The sequence below is a fragment of the Hesperophylax consimilis genome, chromosome 17, assembly GCF_061612785.1.
Source record: "Hesperophylax consimilis isolate HC1 chromosome 17, BYU_Hcon_1.0, whole genome shotgun sequence".
Taxonomy (NCBI): Eukaryota; Metazoa; Arthropoda; class Insecta; order Trichoptera; family Limnephilidae; genus Hesperophylax; species Hesperophylax consimilis.
In genome coordinates this window covers 1,743,356-1,768,985 of record NC_142852.1, presented here as the reverse complement: position 1 = coordinate 1,768,985, position 25,630 = coordinate 1,743,356, and the positions used below count along the sequence as shown (strand labels likewise).

At 36.7% G+C, this 25,630-nt stretch overlaps 1 protein-coding gene across 2 annotated transcripts in view; it reads left to right on the top strand.

Moving 5' to 3' along the window:
• Window positions 1-25,630, top strand: part of LOC149415743 (la-related protein 1-like) — an 85,149-nt gene that overhangs the window by 21,668 nt on the left and 37,851 nt on the right. The window contains exons 1-7 of one of the 2 annotated variants that reach the window (XM_089641477.1): window positions 1,679-1,971; window positions 11,727-11,959; window positions 13,613-13,771; window positions 17,138-17,318; window positions 18,255-18,329; window positions 18,457-18,575; window positions 23,623-23,780. In XM_089641477.1, the coding sequence (XP_089497603.1) occupies window positions 11,957-11,959; window positions 13,613-13,771; window positions 17,138-17,318; window positions 18,255-18,329; window positions 18,457-18,575; window positions 23,623-23,780 (695 nt within the window). In that variant the 5' untranslated portion in view covers window positions 1,679-1,971; window positions 11,727-11,956. Of the gene's footprint in view, window positions 1-1,678; window positions 1,972-11,726; window positions 11,960-13,612; window positions 13,772-17,137; window positions 17,319-18,254; window positions 18,330-18,456; window positions 18,576-23,622; window positions 23,781-25,630 lie in introns of those variants that run through there. The other variant, XM_089641476.1, reaches the window with a different exon arrangement.

Below are 25,630 nucleotides of genomic sequence, written 5' to 3'. Positions count from 1 at the left end.
GATTTTGAAAATGGAAATTAAAAAATATATCGTTTTTCTGAATACTCGAAAAAAAAACACCCAATATCTTGACAAAGACACTTACATTCAAAAGCAAAAGTTGTAGAGTTCATTTAACCGGTGTTACAGACAGACGGAATCACAACCGAAATTTTACAATAATATTTGCGGCAGGTTCAAACCCCCAATTGGGGATGCCGTAGTCTCACTTGCTCCAGACGGTTGATATATACGCCGGGATTCCGGATTCGTAGTCGACAACCTTTACCCCCTCGACCACAAACAGCTGGTATCCGTATTCAATGTGTTCGCTTTTCGGAACAACTCGTAAAGTTAGGACGGGTTGTTTCGGAGAATCTGAAAAATTCATCAAATTTCAACGTTCATTTTCAAGTTCTGTGAAAGATTTTTTCAAGTTCTGTTTTTATTTCAATTTTGTCAAGCAACTAGCCTACAATGATATAAAAACAGAACTTGACTAAGTCTTTCACAGAACCCGAAAATGAACGTTGAAATTTGATGAATTGTTCAAATTCTCCGAAACAACCCTTCCTTAGAAATATGAACTAAACGGTGTTAGAGAGAGACAACACCAAGCTTTATATTCAAATATAGAAGTTAGTTACATAATAATTCATGTATACCTCTATGAAACCAAAGCCATTTTTAAATGTTTTTAATGTGTGTATTCAAAATTTCAAAAATGATGTGTTTATCTCTAAAAATAGTATACAACAGTCTGTTTGTGCGCTTAGTTCTTCTAAACTACGCAACGGATTTTGATAGGGTTTTCACTATCATTTAGAGAATTTCTTCCGGAAAGTTTATATATATAAAACATGCATTTAATATTTATAGAAAGTAGAGAAAAGTCAATGTTTTGTAATCAATTCGTAAAAAGTAATATTTTCGGGAGCTTGCTTATATTGCAAACGCTGGCTAAACCTTATGAGATACATCAAAATAATGTACTACGGAATTGTATATATTAAAAAGGCTTACAGAAAAGTCTGCGATGATATGTCTATCTCTTAAGGATAATCCCCCAGAAACGCCACCCTCAACATCACATCAGCTAGTTTCTAATAAATAAATTTCATAAAGTGTTTTGTTTTTAAATATTGAAGACAATATTAGTGATTTTTAATAAACGAAAATCTGAAACAGAAAAATCAGAAAAGGAAACGGTCACATCTGGGACACGAACCCAGGACCCTTGTCTTTCCGGGACAATGCTCTACCAACTGCGCTAATGTGACCCTATCCTACTCGGTCACTTTTAACTGTATCATACTTCGAATAAGAACTACCAACATTGTCTTCATTTTCTTCACCGCACATTTTTATTGGCAACTATCTTTATGTATGATCGCAAGATTCAACCCGAACTAAATGCAATCCTAGACAGCGTCTTTTAGATAAACCTATCTTATTGTTTTTATTTTTAATGTGCGACATCTATTGACTTTTTCTACAAGTCTAGAAAATGAATTATTATTTTTCGGAATAACTTTTATTGAGTAAATCCTCAAATTGTAATATTTAAATATTGAAGACAATATTAGTGATTTTTAATAAACGAAAATCTGAAACAGAAAAATCAGAAAAGGAAACGGTCACATCTGTTTTGTTTTTGTTTTCGTATACGTTCAGAAATCTTCCATCAATTTGGATTTTATTGAGGGTTTAATATATGTATTTAAAATGATTTTCCTATCGTGAGAACTCAACAATAGGCAACGTACATGTTATAATAGCAGTCAGCTGGTAATCATATATCTGATCGGGCCCAGTCATTTCAGTTTCGTGGCGTGAACTTAGTTATTATAACATCCAAGTTATTATTCCAGTTCTCGTATTGAGTCGTGTTGTGTTGTGTTTTGATCCCGGTGTTGTGATGTGATAAACATTCGCGCATTGTGTAGAGTTATCTGTTTATGATAATTTTAGCTTGCGACAACCGTGCAGTCGGTATTGCAATATTCGACCGCTGTTTGTTTTGTGTATTGTTGTTTGTAAAAATACTTACATATTTAAAAAAAATAGATGTGTCGTAGGATGTGGTACTTTGTGATCCCAAATCCTGTGGCTAATCGGATCAACAAACACGGCTAAAGCCATTTGAAGCAACGTAAGCACGTAGTCATTTGGGGTATTTATAAAGGTTCTCCCTACTCCCCAAAATGACAATTCAACACACATTTAAAAGGTGATATTAATCAAAAGTGATGAAAGAAAAACTAGGTTAAATAGTTACATATGTAACCTATTAAACCTAGCCTAGTTTTTGTTTCATGACTTTTCATAACTTTATAACACTTTTTTTACACGTGTGTTGAATTGTCATTCGGTCACAATTTTCAAATACGTCTATTTGAATTAATGGATATCTTGGATGTGGAAATTAAGGCATTTCGCGACGTCCGGTCTCGCAGAAACTCGTCATATAGACTTATTTGTCGATGACAATGCATTCTATAAATTTTTGGTGGCAATCACCCACGCACATGCGGACTTATACTCATTTCTTTGAAATTTGATGACATTACGCAGTTACTCAATCGGAATTTGGTTAGAATGTCAGCGCTGTTGACTGCGGTCTCTAAATTAATAAAAATATACTTATTAGAATAAAAAAACACTTAATTTCTTTATATTTAAATTATTTTACGACATTATTGATGATTAATTTACAGAAACCCAATTTTTATTTTATCATTTTGGAATATTTTAAGGTTATTTAGAGAGTTATTATATATATCGACTGTTTCGGAAATGTTATTCAATAGAACCATTCCTCTTGTTTATGCTGTGCTGTGCTAGTACATGTATTCTGCCGTGTGGTATCTTGAATAGGTCGATGTTATTACTGCGGCTGAAGTTTTCTCCGAGAGCAATAATGGGATATAGAATTATACACTATATTAAAATTAAGTTGAAGAAATGAAGAGGATGGTGGGGAAGTATTACCTGGCTATTCAGACCTATCACTAAACACGGTTAAATCCCTTTCAAGCAGCTGTCTCTGTCTATTTTGTTGGAATCTGTCTTCTCAATAACTAACTAACCATCACGCCGTTTCCCCGCAGGGGTAGGCAGACTCGGTCTTGGCACACACTTCTTGCCTCATTCACATTCATACATCGTCTCATACATACTCTTCTATTATTCTGACTCTTGACATGGCCCCACTCGAGTATCTGATTCACTTGATCGTGCCATGTCTTCTTCGGGCGTCCCCGACTTCTGCTACCATTCACATTTACATCATATATCCTCCTTATACTCCTATCTTCACTCATTCACTGTACATGCCCAAATCATCTAAGTGTCCCTTTCTTAATCTTCTGTCTTCTCAATTCTGTGGGTGAATGTAGTTGTGGTCGGTTTGTTGGAATTGTTTCGCCAAATCAAAAATCAACACATTTATTTTCGACTAGGTTCAAAAAATAAACCGAAAAACATGTTTTGTATCAGATTGTATTTTTAGTTTGTTTTGACAATTTGCCAAATGCATAAATGATTGTTATATGTATATGAGCGTATATATAACCAACCCGTTACAAGAGGCCCGTCTAGCGTTTGTGTTTGCATTTTATACAGGTTGTCCGGGGGTAAAGTGCGCTAACTTCTACTTCTAGGTGATTCGATTCTATATGATTTTAGAAGTTTCATAACTTTAAACGAATTTTCAATTTTTAAATGTAGTTTTTAGGTTTAAAAAGAATTGAATTGTTTGTATGGGAAAAATATATAATACTTCTATTTAGTATTTGAAAATAAACATTGGAATTTAGTTATTATTTAAAAAGACCTAACATAACATAACCTAACCTGATCTATGTTAACCGAACTTAACCTAACCTAGCTCAACATAATCTAAACTGAACCTATCCTAACATAATCTAACCTGAACCTATCCTAACCAACTTTTCTTTTAATTGCAGCAGATTTTTGACTTTGTACATTTCGTTTTTTTTCGTTTAAGGCGATGCACTACGTCGTGTAATATTTTAAATTGAGCCGCTATCAATAACAACCCTTACGTAGATGGCGATAAGGTTTAAATTCCCGCTTAACACCATTCGCCTGTTTTGATTTATGCAACAAAAAAACATGGCCAAAAAGTGACTTTTATTTTAATTTGTGGATGTTCAGGCATAAATATTTAATTTTTTTCCGATCATTTTATAAATAACTTAATTTGCCACATTATGCAATAAAATCATAACCGAAAATGGGTTCGTAAGTAGGAGATTTTGAACTTTACAGCAGTTTTCATAGGCCTTTACATTATTTTTTTCTGGGCTTATAAAAAGACTTATCTAAAAAATACTCGATTATTTCAAAGGCCAAGATGTATTCTACTCGCAGTATTTAATTAAAGCATCTGAAACATTTGTAGGCGACCAAATTTTTAAACCAAAAACACATGATTTTGCATTACTACGATAGCATCGCCTTAACAAGTAGGTGTGTGTACTTTAACAGTATGACTTCCAAGCTTTTCTCTGGGCAAACAGGGTGTTGGTGTCACTACCTGCAAACTCTACTTAATGCACCATTTCAATAATATCTTTAAAAGTACGTACCTGTGAATTAGTATCTTTGGTGCTAGCATGATTTAGATAGGATCTGGCTAATATTGATCTAAAAATTCCGGTTTTTCGTTTTGTGAAAAGTAATATATTTTTGTTACACGGGAGGCATAATAATTTCGCCGTTTTTCATGGATTTCATTAGGTTAGGTTGAGTCACACGGTCAATTATTTCGTCTGCTCTTGCTCGGATCTACCTTCGTCTGCTTGTCACTCGCCGTCATAACATAACGAGTCGTCCAGCGGTATCCGCGGGGTTAAGCGGTGAAGAGTGTGTGTGTGACGTGCCATGCTGCAATATGAACAACAACCGACCTTGAACAGATAACCGGCCGATTCTACTTCAATATGAATTATTGTATAAATGTAAAACGTAACTGGACAAATCCAATGTACAGACGACGCGACGTTACGTTAAATAAATAATCTGCTTTTCGCGCGATAAAAACTACAAAGACTTTGAGTTGTATCTTTTTATAATACATATTTTTTTAAATCGCTTCATTATTTTCGCGACGTGAAATAAAATGTGTTTTTTCTTCGAGATTGAAAATTCGATTATAAATGATTTTCGTGATTGAAATTTCGTATATTATAGACGATTTTAGTGATTGAAATTACGCATATTATAGTCGACATTCGTGATATTAATTCCGTAGACTATAACAGATGATTTTCGTATATTATAGACGATTTTCGTGATATTAATTCCGTAGACTATAACGATATTAATTCCGTAGACTATAACAGATGATTTTCATTGTTGAAATTTCGTATATTATACTTGATTCGACTTGTCACTTTATTTTATTATATTATATCTGCCTTATGTCTTTGCTTTCATGTACCTTTTTCTACTCCTGTATTTTTCATTTTACTTTATTCGTGTTATTATTTTGTAATTTTGACGATGTCCGTTAATAAATAAATAAATATTATAGACGATTTTCATGATACTAATTCCGTAGACTATATCAGATTATTTTCCTGATTGAAATTTCGTATATTATAGACGATTTTCGTGATACGAATTCCCTAGACTATAACAGATGATTTTCGTGATTGAAATTTCCTATATTATAGACGATTTTCGTCTTATTAATTCCGTAGACTATAACAGATGAGTTTTGTGATTGAAATTTCGTATATTATAGACAATTTTCGTTATATTAATTCCGTAGAATACATATGATTTTAGTCGATTTTGTAGAAAATGAAACATTATTGTGATTGAAATTTTGTGGAAAATAGACGATTTTTGTGATTTTAATTCCGTAGACTATAACAAACGATTTTCCTGATTCAAATTTTGTAGAATATAGAATATTTTCGTGATTGAAATTTTGTAGTATTATACGATTATCGTGATTTTAATTCCGTAGAGTGCAACAGACGATTTACTTAATTGTAATTTCATATTTTGTTTGTTTATTTATTTATTTTCAATGTTCCTTACTCGACAGTGTTCGCTAAATCATTCATTTTTGGATAGGTTATATTTTTAGGAAATCAAAAATATTGTTTTACGAAATTTGTTATTTTTAATGCAATTAATTATTTCATATTTTTTCTACTTGAGGTATTGTTAAATTAATTAAGCGGAATTGACAAAATTCGGAATCAGTTGAACAGCGAATACAATTTCAGGCAGTGTAATAATAGAGACAGTTGATTGGCTGTATAGATCTAATAGTAAGTACGCCGCGATATTGGTTTCCACTCAAATCTACGTGTCTATTTGAAGGTGTGTGTATTATGTACGCAGCGACGTTTGTGACGCAATAATACGCCAGCTGTTATTAGAAATGTCAGATAGAAACACGTGCTTTGCCGATAGCAAACCTAACCTCACTTTGCCTTGTAGATTTTAACTAACTAACCTAACAATCACGCCGTTTCCGTGCAGGGGTATGCAGAGAGGATAGAACGTCACACGACACTCGTCTAGGCACACCACCCTTGCTTCATTCACATTCATACATGTTTTATTCTACTATTCTAAATCTCCACATCGAATTTATACAGGGTGTATCGGCACGTACCCGACAAACTTTAACCAGCTATTCCTTGGCACATTTGGAGTAAAAAATGTTATGGGCACTTTGCTGTCCGGTAACATTTTTTTTTAATAAAAAATTTATTATTCATATTTTCACCACATGTCACAAATGTTTTATCCTTTGTCAAAGTTTGAAAACCCATCTGGCAATATTTTGTTCGAGTTTCGTTGAATAATGTACGTACGTACCTACGTTGGCGCGCTTTTACAATCACAACGAAATGGCACGGCACCATTCGTCTCATTTTTAACTATTATTATTTAGTGTGTACGAAAGAGCGAGGACACTTTTTGACACACTTGCTAATAACAGCTGTTGAACACGAGAAACAATGCCAATGACAGTGACAGAGTGTGGATTTTTTATTTATTTTTTGTTTTTAATGGAAAAAAAATGTTACCGGAGAGCAAAGTGCCCATAACATTTTTTACTCCAAATGTGCTAAGGAATATCTGGTTAAAGTTTGTCGGGTACGTGCCGATACACCCTGTATAGCGCCGTTTTCGTGAAAAATATCCATAATGATTGATAAATAAAAGAATCTGTAAAAATTTGTTTTATTTTTGTATAGCACAAAAATTGTTTGGCCAAGGAGTCAATCGCGCTACCGACCTTGCCAGATGCTGATCGTATAAAACTGGCATTTATTTCGTATATTGACTGCTGTAATGTAGTCTTGATTTCAGAGAAATGCGCGTATGTCCGCGTGTGTTCACGTGATTGACACCAAAAGTTGATACAATGCATTGTCATCGACAACGAGTATATCTGCCGAGTTTCAGCTCGATCGTATGTCGGGAAGTGGGTTAATTTGCACTTCAAAGCTTTCACTTCATTCATCCAATCGAGAAAACAAAATAGAATAGTCAGCTATGTGAATGATGTTAAATTTCAAGTTACTTTCTTAGTAAAACCTGATTTGGACGAGTTGTTTCGACATATAGAAAGTCAAAGTGATTATTGATTAAATATTGTATAATTTAAATAAACTAATTAAATGAGGATTACATCATTTTAACCTGTCTTGGTACATACTTCTTGCTTCATTCATTCAGTAAAAAATAAACGCCGCCGACAGGAATTGAACCCGCACCTTCTGATGTCTGCTCAGGAGCTCTGGACCACTGAGCTACGTCGGCTTGATTGGCATTGTTGATTGAAGTACAGTGGTACCTTGACATACGAGTTTAATTCGTTCCGCAACCTTGCTTGTATCTTGAATTACTCGTATATCGATGCAGATTTCCCCATACAAAACTATTAGACTACCATTAATCCATTCCAACCCCCAAAATGTCACACCAGTTATTTTTGCTACGTGGTTTTGAATAATAAAATCGTTTTTTTTTTGTTTTTTTTTTCTCCACACAGGAGGCCCTGAAGAAAATAATTTCCCTCAGGGCCTATGTCATCTTTGGGGATGCTGTGTGGAGGGTCTTTTTGTGGAGAGGAAGGAGTGAACATGGGTCTTGAAGAGTCCCATGTTGTAGGAGGGAGGAAACACAGAGGCCGGCAGTTCGTTCCACAGCCGAGCTGTTGAACTTAAGAACGAATCGTAGAAGCGACCCGTTCTCATGTGACAAATGTCAACCGTGTACAAATGTTGGGCGCGCGTTTGGCGTGTATCCCGACTACGCACCGGTGCCGAAGGGATCAATGACGCTAGTTCCTCAGAGCATCTCCCATTGTAATACCGATAGAACAAGGACAGCATACCTACCTGACGCCTGTGCTCTAAAGATTGCAGTCCGTTTGTTAAGATTGGGGAATCTATCAAACGGACCGCCCGTTTTTGCACAGAGTCAAGGGTTTTTTTCAGGTATTTAGGGGCTCCGGATCAGAGATGGCTGCCAAATTCGACAGTAGGGCGCACTTGCGATTTGTACAGGGTCAGCAGTTGTGTACTATTAAAGTATCTGCGGGCCCTGTACAGTACGCCCAGCTTCTGAGAGGCCAGCTTTACTCTGGCTTCGATGGAGCCCCCGTACCTGAGCTGGTCACTTATAGTTACACCAAGCATATTAATGGAAGGCCTGTTCGGAAGATTGCTTCCGTTGAGGGAGGTATTTATAAATGACAAATATTTATTAATGCCTCGTCGATGGAAGTCTGCGGGGTTTGCTTCAGCAAATCTCCGTGGATCGCTCTTGACTTCTCGCAAATGACGACTGCGTCAAGCTATCTCCTTGGAGCTGCTTCTCTGTCACCCACACCATCAGCAGTTTCTCCATATTTTCATGAAGGGAGGTTAGCTTGGAAATTATCGTAAGGCCCTTAGCCGGCGTTACACCCTTTATCGGCTCCTTCTGTTTAAGCACAGTACATATCATGGACGTACTACGCCCATACTGCCTCGACAAGTCAACAACTCCAACACCTTGCTCATGTTTTTTTATAATTTCACGTTTTAATTCAATACTCATCATGGCCGACCTGCTAAACTTAACTCGTATCTCGAATTTCGCTCGTAACTCCAAGCGAAAAATCACTCGCTCGTATCTCGAAAAAACTCGTATGTTGGGGCACTCGTATGTCGAGGTACCACTATACTACTAATTATTTTTTTGGTAAACTAATGTTTAAGAAAAGATTTTTTATGCATTACACAAAGGGTAACAATTATTTTTATAAGCAATAATTATTAGCCTGAAACACTAGCCAAATTGAAAAATCTCCTGATAAAAGATACATGACGCCAACGGGACCGTTCACGTCCCGTTGGCGTCATGTATCTTTTATCAGGAGATTTTTTCAATGTGGATGAGTGTTTCAGGCTAATAATTATTGCTTATAAAAATAACTATACCAGTACATATTGAATTATTTGGCATGTTGGAAATAAGCCGACGTAGCTCGGTGACCAGACATCGGAAGGCGCTGGTTCTCATGGTGAGAGAAGAAAGGATTAACATATCTTTAAATTTAAAACAACTCAATTATTCATTATGAAATCAGACACGAGTGTGTCAGCAAAATGCTGTTATCTTATTAAATAGTAAAAATTTCCCATCTCAAATATCTGATTCACTCGGTCATGCAACGTTTTCTTCCTTGTGCATCGCCGATTTATTCCATTTGCTTTCGTGATATATATTCTCCTTTTACAGTTATGAATATGTTTGATATGTCGAGAGCCAGTGAAACTATGGTATCCAATTTGGGGTATGTTTGAGGTTGAAGGAATCATCCTTCCATTGATACGCTCGGTGTAACTCTAAGTGACCGGTTCAGTGCATGGACTCCATCCATGCCAGAGCCGACTTGGCCTTTTAGAAGCTGGACGTACTCTGCAGGGTCTGCAGTTACTGTAGATGGTATATAGCTGCTAACCATGTGAATACTATAATTTCTATAACCGCTATATCCGATTTTTTGACAAAATGATCTGAGTATGACATCTTGTTCACATTTTTGCGAGCAACAAGAGAAGCCTAAAATTGAGTTTCAAAACCCTCCTTATCACGACCAAAAACCATGTTAAAACTGCGAGTGAGAAACCAAATCCGCTATATCATACAGAAAGTTACTATCAAAATCCGCTATATCGGATTCAACCAATCACAAGCAGTTATTTTGCCAAAATACAATATGGCCGCCGCTCTGACGCCACGCTCGTGTGTCAAAATGATCTACGCGTGTGTTTCTAAACCCGCCATGTCGGCTCAGTTGACTTTCAAAAGCCTCTATATCACGAAGTGAGTATCGAAATCCGCTTTATCCATTTTATTTATTGACATTACTTAATTATTGCTAGACATATATAGAAAAATAAATGCTTTTCGCAATTTTATTACTCCAATTCATTATATAAAAAATTGTAATGCAATTACTTATGTACGCTAGAGATGTGACAGTTTTTTGCGGTTTTCTCCAAATCAATGAACGTTGATATAGCGGGTATAGAAATTACACGACTCGTGTGTAAATTGCAATTGCGCCCCATCGTTCAATTTGGCAGTCGTCTTTGGTCTGGAGTCCCAAAATAATTGAAAAAAACCCTCGATTCTGTGCAGAAACGGTCGGTCCGTTTACCAGATTCCCTTATCTTAACAAATTGATTGCGATATTTAGAGTACAGGCGTTCGGTGGGAATGCTTTCCTTGTTCTACCGGTATGTCAATGTAGATCAGAGGTTCCCAAACTTTTTTGCCCCGTAGACCACTTGCCAAATATTTTTTTATCCGTAGACCCCCTGCCTGCCGACTATTGAATTTTCCTAAAACTATTAACGTCTCATGTGATATCATTTATTTTTTTCATAAAACGATTCCCTTTCCTTGCTTGTCCAACAACGGGGTGGCGGTATAGTTGCTCTGTCTTTACATTGTGCAGACAGGGGCGCCCTTGTGAGGTATTACACCAAATGAAAATGAAGCAGGATAAGCAACGGGAATTTCTTTCTGTAGCTGGCCCTACAGAACTGCCCCTTAAGTTCTTTGTCAGTGTTTATTCCAGTCAGTTCTTCTTGTCGCATGATATCCGATTCTTCAACGTTCCATTTCCATAGTCAAAATGTCCTCAAACTTAGTTTTGAAGTCTATGTGAAGTGCTCTTAAATGTTGAACGTCATTATTACCCTGTACGTTTTTCAAACACAAGTTACTAAGAAAATTCGCGGCTTCCAATGTGCAATGCTTTGCTTTGAATATATTAATTCTGACGAGAAAAGGAACGTAGACTCTATTTATATACCTCAATTAACAACTTTACGAAATATAAAAATATCAAATAAGTAATTTCTCAGTCTATTATATTTGTGTTAGGTCTATTGTGTCATTTACGGAACTCCTAAATGTTGACTTGAGGTAAATGGGGGTCCCCTCGTATGTACCCCCAAATTTTTTTTTTCGCTGACATAGACCCCCAGCATGCCGATATCGACCCCTGGGGGTTGATATAGACCACTTTGGGAACCTCTGATATAGATACTTCGAGGAACTAGCCTCATTGATTCCTTCGGCACTGGCGCACAGTCGAAAAACGTGAAATAAATGGTTTGGAACTTCCACCTCTGCATCCGGAGTTAAGATTAGCGCTCTACTGTTAATATTTTTTATTGTTATTGTAGATAAAACAGCAATAACTCTGTTTAGTACCTTCGTATATAATAAATAACATAATAAAACATTTCAGTGACGTAAAATAAGTCGTATAAATCAATGACATGGTGTGAAAGTGCAAAATGTTTGACTGTATCGCGTGCAGTTGGTGAAACAGTGCAGTTATCGTTGTTGTGGTCTAAAATGTTCTCTGCCTGACCTGGAGGATAACCGCCGAGAGGTCTCCGGTCCTGTGGCCATGGTAACTAAACGTCTATAATTATTTTTGATGATTTATCTTTTCCGTTTATCGCCAATTCTTTTCCGAGTCTGCCCACACAACCGGGGCATTCTACGACCGAGCCGTAAGTTATTGTAGAGGTACGATGCGCCCGTTTCCTTTCCTTTCCCGTAACTCGTGGCTCGGTCATAACGTGACTCCATTATGTGTTTAAGGCGGCGCGAAGCTTTGGGGGAACGCAAATTAAGCAAAAAAGGTGAAAATATTTAATAAAACACAACTCGTTTGAAATAAAGCAAAAATTTCTTGATAAATTCTTCAGTTGCATTGTGATTTTTTTTCATGCCTATAACATATTAAATAATAAACCAAAATGAGTTTTTAATAATTTTCATAGTGTGCGTTGCAATTTTTTTTTATCAAGGTAATTTCATATAATTAACGTTTCGGCATAACAAATGTATAGATATTATCTTCAAAAATAATGTATATATTTTTTTGGAACTTAAAAACTTTTCAACTTGTTATAAATTGGTAGAAATTGGGAATGCGGGGACAAAGGTTGGTTATCAGTTGTGTAGGGTTTAAAACACGTTTATTAGTAAGGCCCAAATTCTTACTTTATATTGTTTACCTTTTATTCAAACTAAGGAATTTTTTTTTTTTTTTTTAATACTTTTTTTATTGTTCTCTGTATGCACTATATTATGTTATATCATAAGGGAGCATTGATAATGAAAAAAATATGACAATTCCTTACTAAATTCATAATTTGACACGCTGCGCCCACAGTTTATTTGAATTTAACATGTTGAAATGTGAGGTTTATTTGAATTAAACATGTCGAAATGTGAGGTTTATTTAAATTTAACACGTCGAAATGTGAGGTTTATTTGAATTTAACATGTCGAAATGTGAGGTTTATTTGAATTTAACATGTCGAAATGTGAGGTTTATTTGAATTTGACATGTCGAAATGTGAGGTTTATTTGAATTTAACATGTTGAAATGTGAGGTTTATTTGAATTTAACGTGTCGAAATGTGAGGTTTATTTGAATTTAACGTGTCGAAATGTGAGGTTTATTTGAATTTAACATGTCGAAATGTGAGGTTTATTTGAATTTAACGTGTCGAAATGTGAGGTTTATTTGAATTTAACATGTCGAAATGTGAGGTTTATTTGAATTTAACATGTTGAAATGTGAGGTTTATTTGAATTAAACATGTCGAAATAAGAAGTTTATTTGAATTTAACATGTCGAAATATGATGTTTATTTGAATTAAATATTTCGAAATGTGAAGTTTATTTTAAAATGTATAGAAATGTGAGTTTTACTTAAATTAAACATCTTGAATTGTGAAGTTTATTTAATTTTGATATGTCGAGTAAAGTTTATTTTAATTTGACATGTCGAAATGTGAGTTTTATTTGAATTTGACATGTCGAAATGTGAGCATTATTTGAATTTAACACATCGAAATGTTAGGTTGAGTTGTGATGGTCGTGTCAAATTGTGAGGTTGATTTGAAGTTAAGTTTGACATGTTAAATTAGAACTAACATCATTAATTAACTGAACCCAATCTCGCAATTAGACATAAAATTAAATTGATGTTTTCCTATCCTGAAATGATTACGAAAACTAACAGAATTGTATGTCTTGTGATTGCAGGCATCAGACTTCACAGACATAGGTGACTGGCCGCAGTTGGGCGGCGCTTCTGGGACTGCGGCGGGACCTCCCGCGCCGGCCTCAGAGGGCCCCCTCGCCCCCGTGGCCCCCGTCCCCGCAGTGCAGGAGAAGCCCCCGGCGCATAGCGGAAGTAACAAGGTAACTACTACACTCATATCAGCATTTTGTCAAGTCATTTTGAAGTATCTTAGTGTTACGAACAACACATTCTTTTGTACATTGGCGCACAAATTCCTCGCCGTCCCCAGCCGTAACTAAAAACACCAGATCTCGTGAAAAGGATTGTACTTGATATGAGATTTTCACGGCCATGTATATAGACGTGATACCGCGTTGTCAACTCCAATCCTCTAAGAGCTGGTATTGCAGTATATTTTAACATGGTTTTCTGCGTTTAGTTTTGGTGTAGCCAAGAACTATTGAGTAAAGCCCGTCGTCTTTATTAATATTATTGGAATATTTATGAATTTCAACCGCCTCAGTAACTAGATGTGCTCTATATGTTTTGGGTCTTCCCAGGAACAAATCCAAAGTAATGTGGTCGGTTTCAATTAAATGCTCGACAATTGCCGATTTGTCAGGGTAGCCGAGTTTACATGCTCGAAAGTCTTATGATATTCTTTTAAGATCGTCCCTTCTAAAAACATATCACTATAACGGGTTGTCACATAAATATTTTGTGACAAGTGTAGTTCTTGCTTAATTGGGGTTATTTTGTCTATGGGTTTTTTTTGAACTTTGGCAATATTTTTTGAGGAAGGAAGGACAGTTTTGTTTATGGTCACTTCCTCCCCGACCTGCTTGGCCCGCGGTTCGGTGATCCAGTCACTCGCCATTTAAGGTGTTTTAATCTGAGTTAATCATGTGAATAGAAGTTATTCTTTTCTATTAAAAAGGGCGCGGGGTGTTTTTCCTTTCACGAATAGTTCGTGTTGGTTATTATTTTTGTGGTGATTATGGAATCCTGCTTTTTATCCAGTGTTGGCCGGTATTATTTATTATACATATTTGTAGTACTCGTGTTTCGGTTGTGAAACCGCAAATGGATTGGTCCTAGCTGTGGCTAGAAGTTGATGGCTGAGTATCCCCGCTTCGCGAAGGAACGGATTGCTGTTCCCGAAGTCTGTAAGACGAGTCTGGTTGGTTACCACGTGCTGCAGACCTGATGTTCCTGCAGGCGCTCGTTGAAGGAGTTGCGCCCTCCTGTTTCCACTAAGAGAAGGATGTCCTGGCTCCGTAAGACGAGTCTGGTTGCCTGCCACGTGCTGCGGACTTGATGATCCCACAAGGCGCGCGTTGAAGGACTTGCGCCATCCCGTCTCCATTAAGTGAAGGATGTCCTGGCATCCGTCACTGGTCCGTTCCCCGTTACCGGAGACAAGTTTTCGTTCGCCACCCGTTGTTATTCCTTCGTTTCTCGACCAAGTAAAGTTAGTTTAGTTTGGTTCAGGAGTCCATCTGGTATGTGCTTGCTTTTATTCCTATTGTTACATGGTTATTATTTGTACTCCTTTGTTGTAACTTTTGATGGTTTCAATATAATTTCTATTAAGTATTTACTCTTATTATTTCTGATTTCCCTCCTTACTTGACAGAGAATTAACCCCACAATCATGAGATTGAGATCTTTGCTCTACCGTTTTTGTAAACATTGGAATGTTCCTACTTTACTTATTCATACCTTACAGGGTTGTACGTATTTACAAAAAAGCGTGATGAAATACGCTTCTAAATTATTTTATTAGTACATATTAAACATAATTTTGGTAAAATTAAAATTTTCAAATCGAACATATTTTTTTTTTTTTTGAAATGGGTCACATAATTACTGATAATGAAAAAAAACACATTTTATTAGACTAATGTTTTATAAACATTAATGTCACCTCATTTTTTGTCATAAAAAACTTGTTGCGGAGGTTGAAAAATTTACTGGGATGAACTAGCTGTGAATAAATTTTAACAATTTTATATGTACCACACAAGTAATTAATCACAACAGAAGCAGTAAAAATTATTCAAGTGATTGCGGCGCGAAATGATTAAGTTATCTTGATTAGTGCGTTTAAAATGTGTAAGAAGTAGACTGACTGTGACATGCGCGTCGCTGTCTTTTATATGGTTCCCCGTTACGCCGAATTTTCTAGCCGTCGCCCAGTACCTGCAGGAACAGTGTGGTAGTTTCTAGTACCGTTCGACTTGACCAGTGAGTAGTAAAGTTCCTTAGCGATCAGTACCTCTCGGCAACGGCCGAAGTGTCCAGTAGGTTTTAGGACGGCCTAGATACTGTAGCACCTTAGCGCTTGGTACTATTTTTTATTTAGCAAATTCACTAACATATCTAATCAGGAAAACCTTCCTTGACCTAGCACCGGACATGATGTTAAAAATATATAAAACATATGTGCGACCTCTCCTGGAATATGCTTTCCAAATATGGAGTCCTTACTTCGCAAAGGATATAAATCTGTTAGAGAGAGTACAGAGACAAAATACCAAGAGCTCTGAAAGATCTACGATACGAAGATAGACTCAAGGAACTAAGATTACCAACCTTACAAGAAAGAAGAGAAAGGGGTGACTTGATCGAGACTTTATCTGGACATTACAGTTGCCTTAGCATCCAACAAATCTAATCGTAGAAAACACTTCCTTGCAAATAGAGTAGTGGATGCTTGGAACAAACTCCCACAACATGTCATTGATGCAACAAATATAAATCAATTCAAAGCTCTATTGGATTCACATTTGGAGAGAAGAAAGGACTTAGTTCAAACTTAAAACAACTCAATTACTGGCAAACTTGTTGTCAAATCAGATATGAGCGCATCAGCAGAATGCTGCCTGCTCTGCACATAATAATAATTTATAGTGCGGAGACGGTTTATCTCCCATTTTACCTCATTCCTTTAACAGTTACCCGGTCCCTTGTTCACCAGGGTTGTCATTGGATATGTGGCTATGTCTTCTGGTTCTACAATGTGTCTTCCCAGGTATCTGAGCCTTGTTCCCAACAGAGCGGAACATTGGCACCAAAGGTGAATTGGAGTCTCTTCATCCTCTTCACATTTCCTGCATCTGTTGGTGTTTTCCACTCCCAACATCTCCATGTGTCTCCTGAGATGGCAGGATCCTGTTAGTAGTCCTACCAGTTCCCTCAGTAGTTGTTGGGTTCGCCTTGGGTCTGGTCCGTTTATGAGTACTTTGGATTGCCTCATTCCGAGTGCCCTTTCCCATTCCTTATGTACTATTTTCATTTCCATGTACTAAATTAGTACCCGGCACCGTCCGATTAGAGTAATGACGTGCATTACAAATTAATTAAAAGAATTTCTAAAATATTTGGTTTCACAGAGGTGGATATTTTGAATTCTTCTGTGGTTAATGTCATTATTCATGAATTGACTAATAATTCTGTGGTAATGTTATTATTCATGAATTGACTAATAATTCTGTGGTAATGTTATTATTCTTCTTTTAATGTATCCACTCTTTGTTCCCCAGGAGAACAGCGTGTCGGCTGGCAATGCCAGACCGCGCCAGCGTTCCCAGGAGAAGCGGGAACGCGTCCGAGAGGAGGGGGGCAAGTCCCGCCACCGCTGGCTGCCGCTGGACATCGACACGGCCGTCAAGCCCCGCGCGCCCAAGCGGGGAGGGGACAGGTCGCCCCCGCCACACCACTCTGGTGAGTACCTTGTTAGCTTACTTACCTTACTGACCATAAGCATCTCTAAAGCAAAGTACTCGTTTCTCTAAAGATTTAACTCGTCAAACATAAATGTTATCCCCACAATTGAACTCCAATCTAATCTTAAAATTGAACTTGTTTCATTGACTTAATTCAAATCAACTTACAATTTAGCTTATCTAACTGAACCTAACCATCTGTACTTGTATTTGAAAGAATGAATTCAAAGTGTCTTAATTTTGAACATTGTAAACTGGAAGCAATCTCACAACTCAATATGTCAGTTCAGCCTAATCCCACAATTTAACATGTCCAATTCAAAGAAAGCTTACAATTTAACATGTGTTGAATTCAAAGCAACCTTAAAATTTAACATGATGAATTCAAAGCAACCTTACAATTTAACATGATGAATTCAAAGCAACCTTACAATTTAACATGTCGAATTCAAAGCAACCTTACAATTTAACATTAAAATCAAAATCTCAGTTTTTCATCTCTAATTCAACTCAATCTCATTATTTCACAAGTCAAAACGAACGCAACAACTGTGCTTTGATTTGAGAGGTAGATATCAACCAATTTAACGATTTGACATGTCAAGTTCAAAGCAACCTCAAGATTTGACATGTCAAATTCAAAGCAACCTAATGGTTTGACATACAAAATTCGTGGCCAAACATTTTGTCATGCGAAATTCAAACTACTTTAAGATTTAACTTGTCAAATAAAGAGGCACTCTGTTTAATATGAAAATAATATGTTCTCATGAGAAGAGAATCGCCTTAAGAGCGCTTTACAACTATCTTTATCTAGCCTACAATTTATCACTTATATCTTATAATTATTAGTGACTTATTAATGAAACTTATAACAAGTGACTTACTGGTAATTAATGTTGATGATCTGACCCGATTATCTCGCCTGTTTCAGATTCTCAGTCCCTAAATGGCGACGATTGGCGCTCGCGAGAGGGCAGCAGCCGCGGCAGCAGATTTCCCCGACAAGGTGAGCCCGTTTTGCATTGCACCGCACTCTCATCACGAGCTACGTACCTCTTAAACATCCATTAAGATCTGGCTCCGTAATATTATTGCTGTTTCTTATCTCAATTTGTTTGCTGGTTTGTCGGCAGGTCGAGGCGGACGTTTCTCGTTCCGCGGAGGCCGCGGCGGAGGTCACCACCACGCGCCGCGCCCCGCCTCTTCGCTGGCCGGCGCGCCGCAGCTGCATCGCCACGATTTCGCCAACCAGGTAAACAAACGCTCAACCTGAATCGCCAGATGCATCTTGTAAAGCAAACAGTGTCTTTCTTATGCTTTTCTAAATTGCCAAAGATAGAAAAAAAAATTTGAAGATTCAAATCAATAAGTGTCAATAGATCCATGGAAAAATAATTATAACTCTGTTTCCCAATGTTTCGACAGTAAATATACAGGGTGTATCGGCACGTACCCGACAAACTTTAACCAGCTATTCCTTAGCATATTTGGAGTAAAAAATCTTATGTGCACTTTGGTGTCCGGTAACGTTTTTTTTTAATAAAAAATTTACTATTCATATTTTCACCACATGTCACCACTGTTTTATCCTTTGTCAAAGTTTGAAAACCCATCTGGCAATATTTTATTCGAATTTCGTTGAATAATGCACGTGTGTAATAATAATAATAATAATAATACTTGGATAACTTGTATAGCGCCGTTTTTGTGCAAAAACACCTCAAGGGCGCTGTACAAAATGATAATACATTTGTACAGTGGTCTATGTTATTACTTAACTATTTATGGAGAAAATATACAGTACAATACTTACCTGGTAGGTCACTTGAGATTAACACTTAATTAATATTATCTAATTGTTTATTGGCGAAATTTAGATACAGGATTTAGGACTTAATTGAAAAATTGAATATAACTGGACTTTCTCTTAGGATTGGTATATTTAATTTAAGGATACGACAGCTTAAAAAGGTAAGTTTTTAATTTAGACCTGAATTCTGTTGGACTTGTTATGGATCTTAGTTCCGGAGGGAGTTTATTCCAAGCCTTCGGCCCAGATACTCCGAAAGCGCGATCACCAAACTTAGTATTTGGCTTGCGCATAGGTTCTATCAGTCTGCCTACAGCTGCTGATGTTGCTGATCTAAGCGTTGACTGCCTCAGACCAGTGTTTTCCGGGAAGCATAGTTCAGAGATGTAGGGTGGGGCCATTTCATTGATGGATTTAAACACCATCCAGCACAGTTTGTTCTGGATTCTTTCAGGGCACTTGAGCCAGTGAAGGTTACGAAGGTGTTCTGAAATGTGCGAATATTTTGGAACCCCGGTTATGAGCCGTGCTGCTGCATTAAACACTGATTGAAGTTTGTCAATTTGATATTTTGGAAGGCTGGCATAAATGCCGTTGCAGTAATCGAGACGTGAGACTATACCTATATTGGCGCACTTTTACAATCACAACGAAATGGCACGGCACCATTCGTCTCATTTTTAACTATTATTATTTAGTGTGTGCAAAAGAGCGAAGACGCTTTTCGACATACTTGCTTATAACAGCTGTTGAACACGAAAAGCAATGCCAATGACAGTGATGTAGTGTGGAAATTTTTAATTTTTTTGTTTTTAATTGAAAAAAAAAATGCTACCGGACAGCAAAGTGCACATAAAACACACTTATCAGAAACACAAAACAATATTTATTATAAAGGTTTTAAAATGTTCAATGAACTCCCGGTAATTGTTAAGGAAGCTAAAAGTCTTGCAGTTTTTCGTGGATTATGTCTCAATGTTGTTAAATCTAAATTTTAGTATGTAAGAAGTAAATAATATTGTAGTAGTCATAGAAAATAATATATTAGGTATAAGATGTAAACTCTTATAACTAAATAAAATATACATAAAAAAAAAAAAAAAAAAAACATAACATTTTTTACTCCAAATGTGCTGAGGAATAGCTGGTTAAAGTTTGTCGGCTTATTGCCGATACACCCTGTATATATTTTTTTTACATTAGTTCCACTAAAATGATTTCGGACGTATGAATACATCCCTCCCGCTGCGGTGCAAGGCATTGGGTTGATAGTTCAGCTGGAGTGGTCAAAGGGTCTCCTTCAACCGGTGGGCAAACGCATCCGTCGTCTAGTCCTGGACGAACCTCACAGGCCGTATTTTACCATCTGAGGTGACCTACGGCTGAGGCGTCGGTTATCCAATGAATGGAGCAATACCCGTCCCCGCCTCACAAATTGAGATTTTTACGATTTAGCACAATAACTGCTCAAGTCGCAATACTGTCCGATTTGTCTGCTATTGTTTTGGATCGTTTTTGTACCTCGCAATGATAAAATTATTGTAAATCCCAATTGAAAAGAACTTCCGTTTTATCCTCAATCTGTATTATTTTTATCGCTGTACGACAATATTCATCTTATTTCATGCCGCTAACATCATTGGTGATCATTTCACCGGTTCAATGCCAAAATGTCATTTCAAGTATACTGCCATATCCACATAGCATCCCCAAAGATGACATGATCTACTGTGTGTAGATCATGTCACTCCAATTGATATTACATACATAATACCGATTTGAAATTAAACTGATGTTGTCTGTTTACGTACAAGATTTTTAGAACGAGTTGTTTCAAATGTAGCATTGTCGTCAAATGGCCATTTCGTTTTTTTGACAGTTGAAAGGTCCCCGTTTAATGCTGTTTCAGCTCTTGAACAAATCGCGATCAACAGAAGGGGAAAACTATGGTTTAGTCAAGTGTCAGCTTATTACAATTTGATAAAAAGCTGAAACACACCTAGAATCCGCGTTAAACCGGAACCCATGTCAAAAAGACAAAATGGCTGTTTGATTGCAATGTTACAAATTCAATGTTAATTTTTGTGTGCTTGTCTGGGGCCTAGGAGTCCGAAAGTTGTTATGTAAATTGGTGTCATCAGTTTTTCTTTCAAATCGGTATAGATTTGACTTTTGAACGATCAAGTTTTGGCATTGTTTCTGTGGATAACTGTTGCTTAGTATTATTATAATAACATGTGGGATGGTTTATCTGGTGGAGGATTCAGTCTAACATAGTTTTACACGATGCTTATTTTTCCACACTGATCAGGTTGTTAAAAGCTGAAACAGGCCAGAAACGGTGTTTATCCAAACCCCGTTTTGAATTTTTTATATTTAAAAGGTTCCCGTTTCTGCGTTTGATCAAATCTTGATCAGTTTTCAAACATAACAGATATATTTTTACGGTGGTTGTAATTGGTCGATCACATTTTGATCAATAGCTGAAACAGACCGAGAATTGGTGTTTACCCTAAACCCTTTTGAATTTTTTCATTTAAAAGGTCCCCGTCAAACGCCGATTCTATTCCTGTTTCAGCGTTTGAATTTGATCAAATCTTGATCAGTTTTCAAGCACAACGGATATATTGTTACGGTGGTTTAATTGGTTGATCACAATTTGATCAAAATCTGAAACAGGCTTAGAATTGGTGTTTTTCCTAAACCCTTTTTTGAATTTTTTACATTTAAAAGGTGCCTGTCAAACGCCGATTCTCTTCCTGTTTCAGCGTTTGATCAAATCTCTATCAGTTTTAAAGCATAACGAATATATTATGGTTGTTATTGGGGTTGATCAAAAGCTGGAACAGGCTTTTTGAATTTTTTTCATTTAAAAAGTCCCTGTTAAATGATGATTCTCTTCCCGTTTCAGCGTTTGATCACATCTTGATCGGTTTTCAAGCATAACGGGTATATTGTTAAGGTGGTTGTTATTGGTCGATCACAATTTGATTAAAAGCTGAAACAGGTCAAGAATCGGTGTTTATCCTAAACCCTTTTTGAATTCTTTTTCCATTTCAGCGTTTGATCAAATCTTGAAAAGTTTTCCAGCATAACAGATATATATTTTCACGGTGGTTGTTATTGGTTGATCACAATTTGATCAAAAGCTGGGACCATCAAAATTTTCGATCATTGCGATTTTGAATTTTTCACATTTAAATGGCCTCTGAAAAACATGGATTTTCGAACTGTCGAGCGTAACAGTCATCAGCTGATCAAATTTTGATCAAAAGCTGAAACGCACCGAGAATCGGCATCAAATGTGACTTGACCTAAAAGCGTCATCTCATTTATGGCTCTGCAAATAAAGATAAATTTTCAACAAATTCTTTAAGAACCTTACTAATAAAATTTAAAAACACGTTTATTAGTAATTCCCTAAGTATTTAAAATATCACTAAGTTAGTACTATGAATTTAATTAATGATTTCAATTCTCTTTTTGTCTTTCCCCCGACCTTCCCTAAAATATAATAAAATATTCCTTACTTAAATAATAATTTTTATTTATGTAATGTAATTTTAATATGATTTTTTTTAACTGTTTTTAATTTGTCGTTTTTTTTTTTATACCATATTTATATTTTTATGTATTTATTACTGTTTTTTTTTTTTTTTTTTTAACAAATTAATTTCCTAAAATTCTCTCATTTCTCAAATTTCTCCATACGAATCAATTTATTTTCTAAAATTCTCTCTTTGAATTAATTTATTCCACTAATTTCTACATGCAAATCAATTTATTTCCTAAAACTCTCTCATTGAATAAAAATCTGTATTTGAATCAATTTATTTCCTAAAATTCTCTCCACTCATCAATTTATTTCCCACGTTGCTCTTTATGAATCAATTTATTTATATATTTCCTCTAAATGAATCAATTTATTTCTTAAAATTCTTCCTGCAAATCAATTTCTTTCCTCATGTGAACAAAATCACATGTAACGCGGCCATGCAAAATCTTGAAAATTTTCTTATCAAAATAAATAAAATTGTCGTCACTTCCGCAACAAATTGTGCGAATTTTTTTGAATTTTATTGCTATTCAACTAATTTCACAACTTCATTACCAATACTATTCAATTTCATGTTTGGCTTCGCGTCTAACCTAACCTAACCCATTTCATTTGATGGCTTGTTTCTTGTCCTGCTTTGTCTAACTTGTCATACCTAACCTTCATTTACATTTTGAATGTGCACACTGTAACCTAACCTAACTAATTATTATGCTTTTTTTTTAATATATATTGTATGTTCATTATAACACATTTTTAATGTCACAACACTCAATATAACGCATTAACTAACAACCTCCCATTCTAACATACACTCTAACTGTTCCCCGTGATCCTTTCCTAATCCCCGTCCAGCCCCCCGCCCGCTGGGACGGGTCCGGTCACCTTCCGCACCCGCACCAGCGCCTAAACGCACCCGCCCCCCCCCCGCAGGCTCGCTACGCCGGTGCCGCCGTGCCGCCCGCCGCGCTGGCCGCCGCGATGACGGCTGCCGGGCCGCCCTTCATGGGCGCCTTCTACTACGGCGCTGCCGCTGCGCCCTACCTCAACCTGGACGCGCACACTCTAAGGGACTACATTAAGAAACAGATGTGAGTGCAAACCGATTTAACTTGATAGAATACATTATGTCGTTCACGTTAACTGTGACCAGCGATGTGCAAAATGGGTACCCAAAACCATTTGAAATGCAAAATGGAAATGGGTCAAAACTTTTCCATTTGAAAATGCAAAATGGTTTTTAGAAAAGCATTTCAAATGCAAAATACATTGAAAATGAAAAATGGTTTCTCAGGTTAAACAATTAAAATAATTATAGAATTTTTAAACAATTTTGTCATTTAATAATGGACATCAATGTAGAACAAACATATTACACGATGGTAAATAGTTGCGCGTGAGGTTTAAAATTGAATAGCCTTAAAATGTGTACCCTTCACCCCCCTTTGCCCCTTGTCCCCTTTCCTTGACCCAGGCCCAAAGACAAGGAGTATTGTTATCGTTGCATTCTTACCGCGAACATTCGTGTCATCTTGAAAAACCCGCATATGTTTGAACTCGGTTGTGACTTTTTCGGAGCACACATCGTCCAGTGAAACGTTTTACCCGCAGCAGTGAATGTCACTGTCTTTTTTGTTTTGTGTTAAGTGAGCGAATGTTAATTGTATGCAAACTGATAAGTGAAAAGAACCAGCGGCTTATGGAGGACGAGACCAGGGTAAGTCTTTGGCCTTTCCCAATCATTTCCTCTTGCAAACACTAAGGCAATTCAATTCGTTTTTTGTTTGTCTTAGTCTATATCGCACCATCGCATCCGCAACCCCCCCGCACAATTGCGAACGGAGGATTTGCGCACAACCATCAAATCCAAAAACACCACGACTACAGATTATGAAACCACAAAAAATTTGCGCGGGACTAATGTTGCCAACGTAAAAACATAGAAACTGCTATCTAACATTTAATATTACAGCGTCATGGCCCCATGTTCAGTATTTGAATCAGTATTTGTTGTAATGGTATCACTCAATTGCCAGGGCTCCTACCAGGGAGCAACTTGACAAATGTAAATTATCTCTCTTAGCGAGGTTGAGGACCGACTGATATTTGGGGCTTATGAAAACAAGATGAGTGGAGATAGTAGGAAGAATGTTGCAAAAAAGCATTTAAAATGGAAAATTCATTGAGAAAAGCATTTAAAATGCAAAATGGTTTTTAGAAAAGCATTTAAAATGCAAAATGGAAAATACCCATTTTGCATTTCCATTTGAAATGGATTTATTTGAAATAAAGCACATCTCTGACTAATAGTTTGCATAATATCGTTCACTCTTGACCTATTTTATTCGTTAGACGCCAGTATTGTGGAAACAATAGGCACGTAGCCAGAAAATGATTTCACTGTCGTTTAAATCTTACACCGTGTGCTGCAGATCAATCGAACTTGTCAGAATGTATCTTGGTGACTACATCGCACATCTTTGTTGCATAAAGGATTTGTAACGAGATGTGTGGATCCTTCTACTTATTTTATATCTATGGTTCAACTCCAGTATTTACGCATTAACCACTGTGCATTGCCACTCCTGCGATTGTATCACTAAAACCTGAGGAGTTCAAATCGCGGCAGAAATTATTCCTTGTTCAGAGCAGTGGAAATCCTGTTGGCTGATGGCCGACGGATCCGTTTCATTTCGTCATCATTAAACTAACTGGAGGCTTATGGGGTATTTCACTATGTCGGGCTAAATATCTGACTAGCTAGCCGTTGGCTGGCTTTAAAGATCAGAATAACTTCGTTATTCAACGGCGACCGTTTCACCATTGTTGCCGAGCTTCCGGATAGATAACACTCGAAATATTCTGGCAACATCGCAAAATGTTTGCAGTTACCCCATCTACTGCCACGCCTGTCATGTTTTGCCGCAATGTCTATGGAATG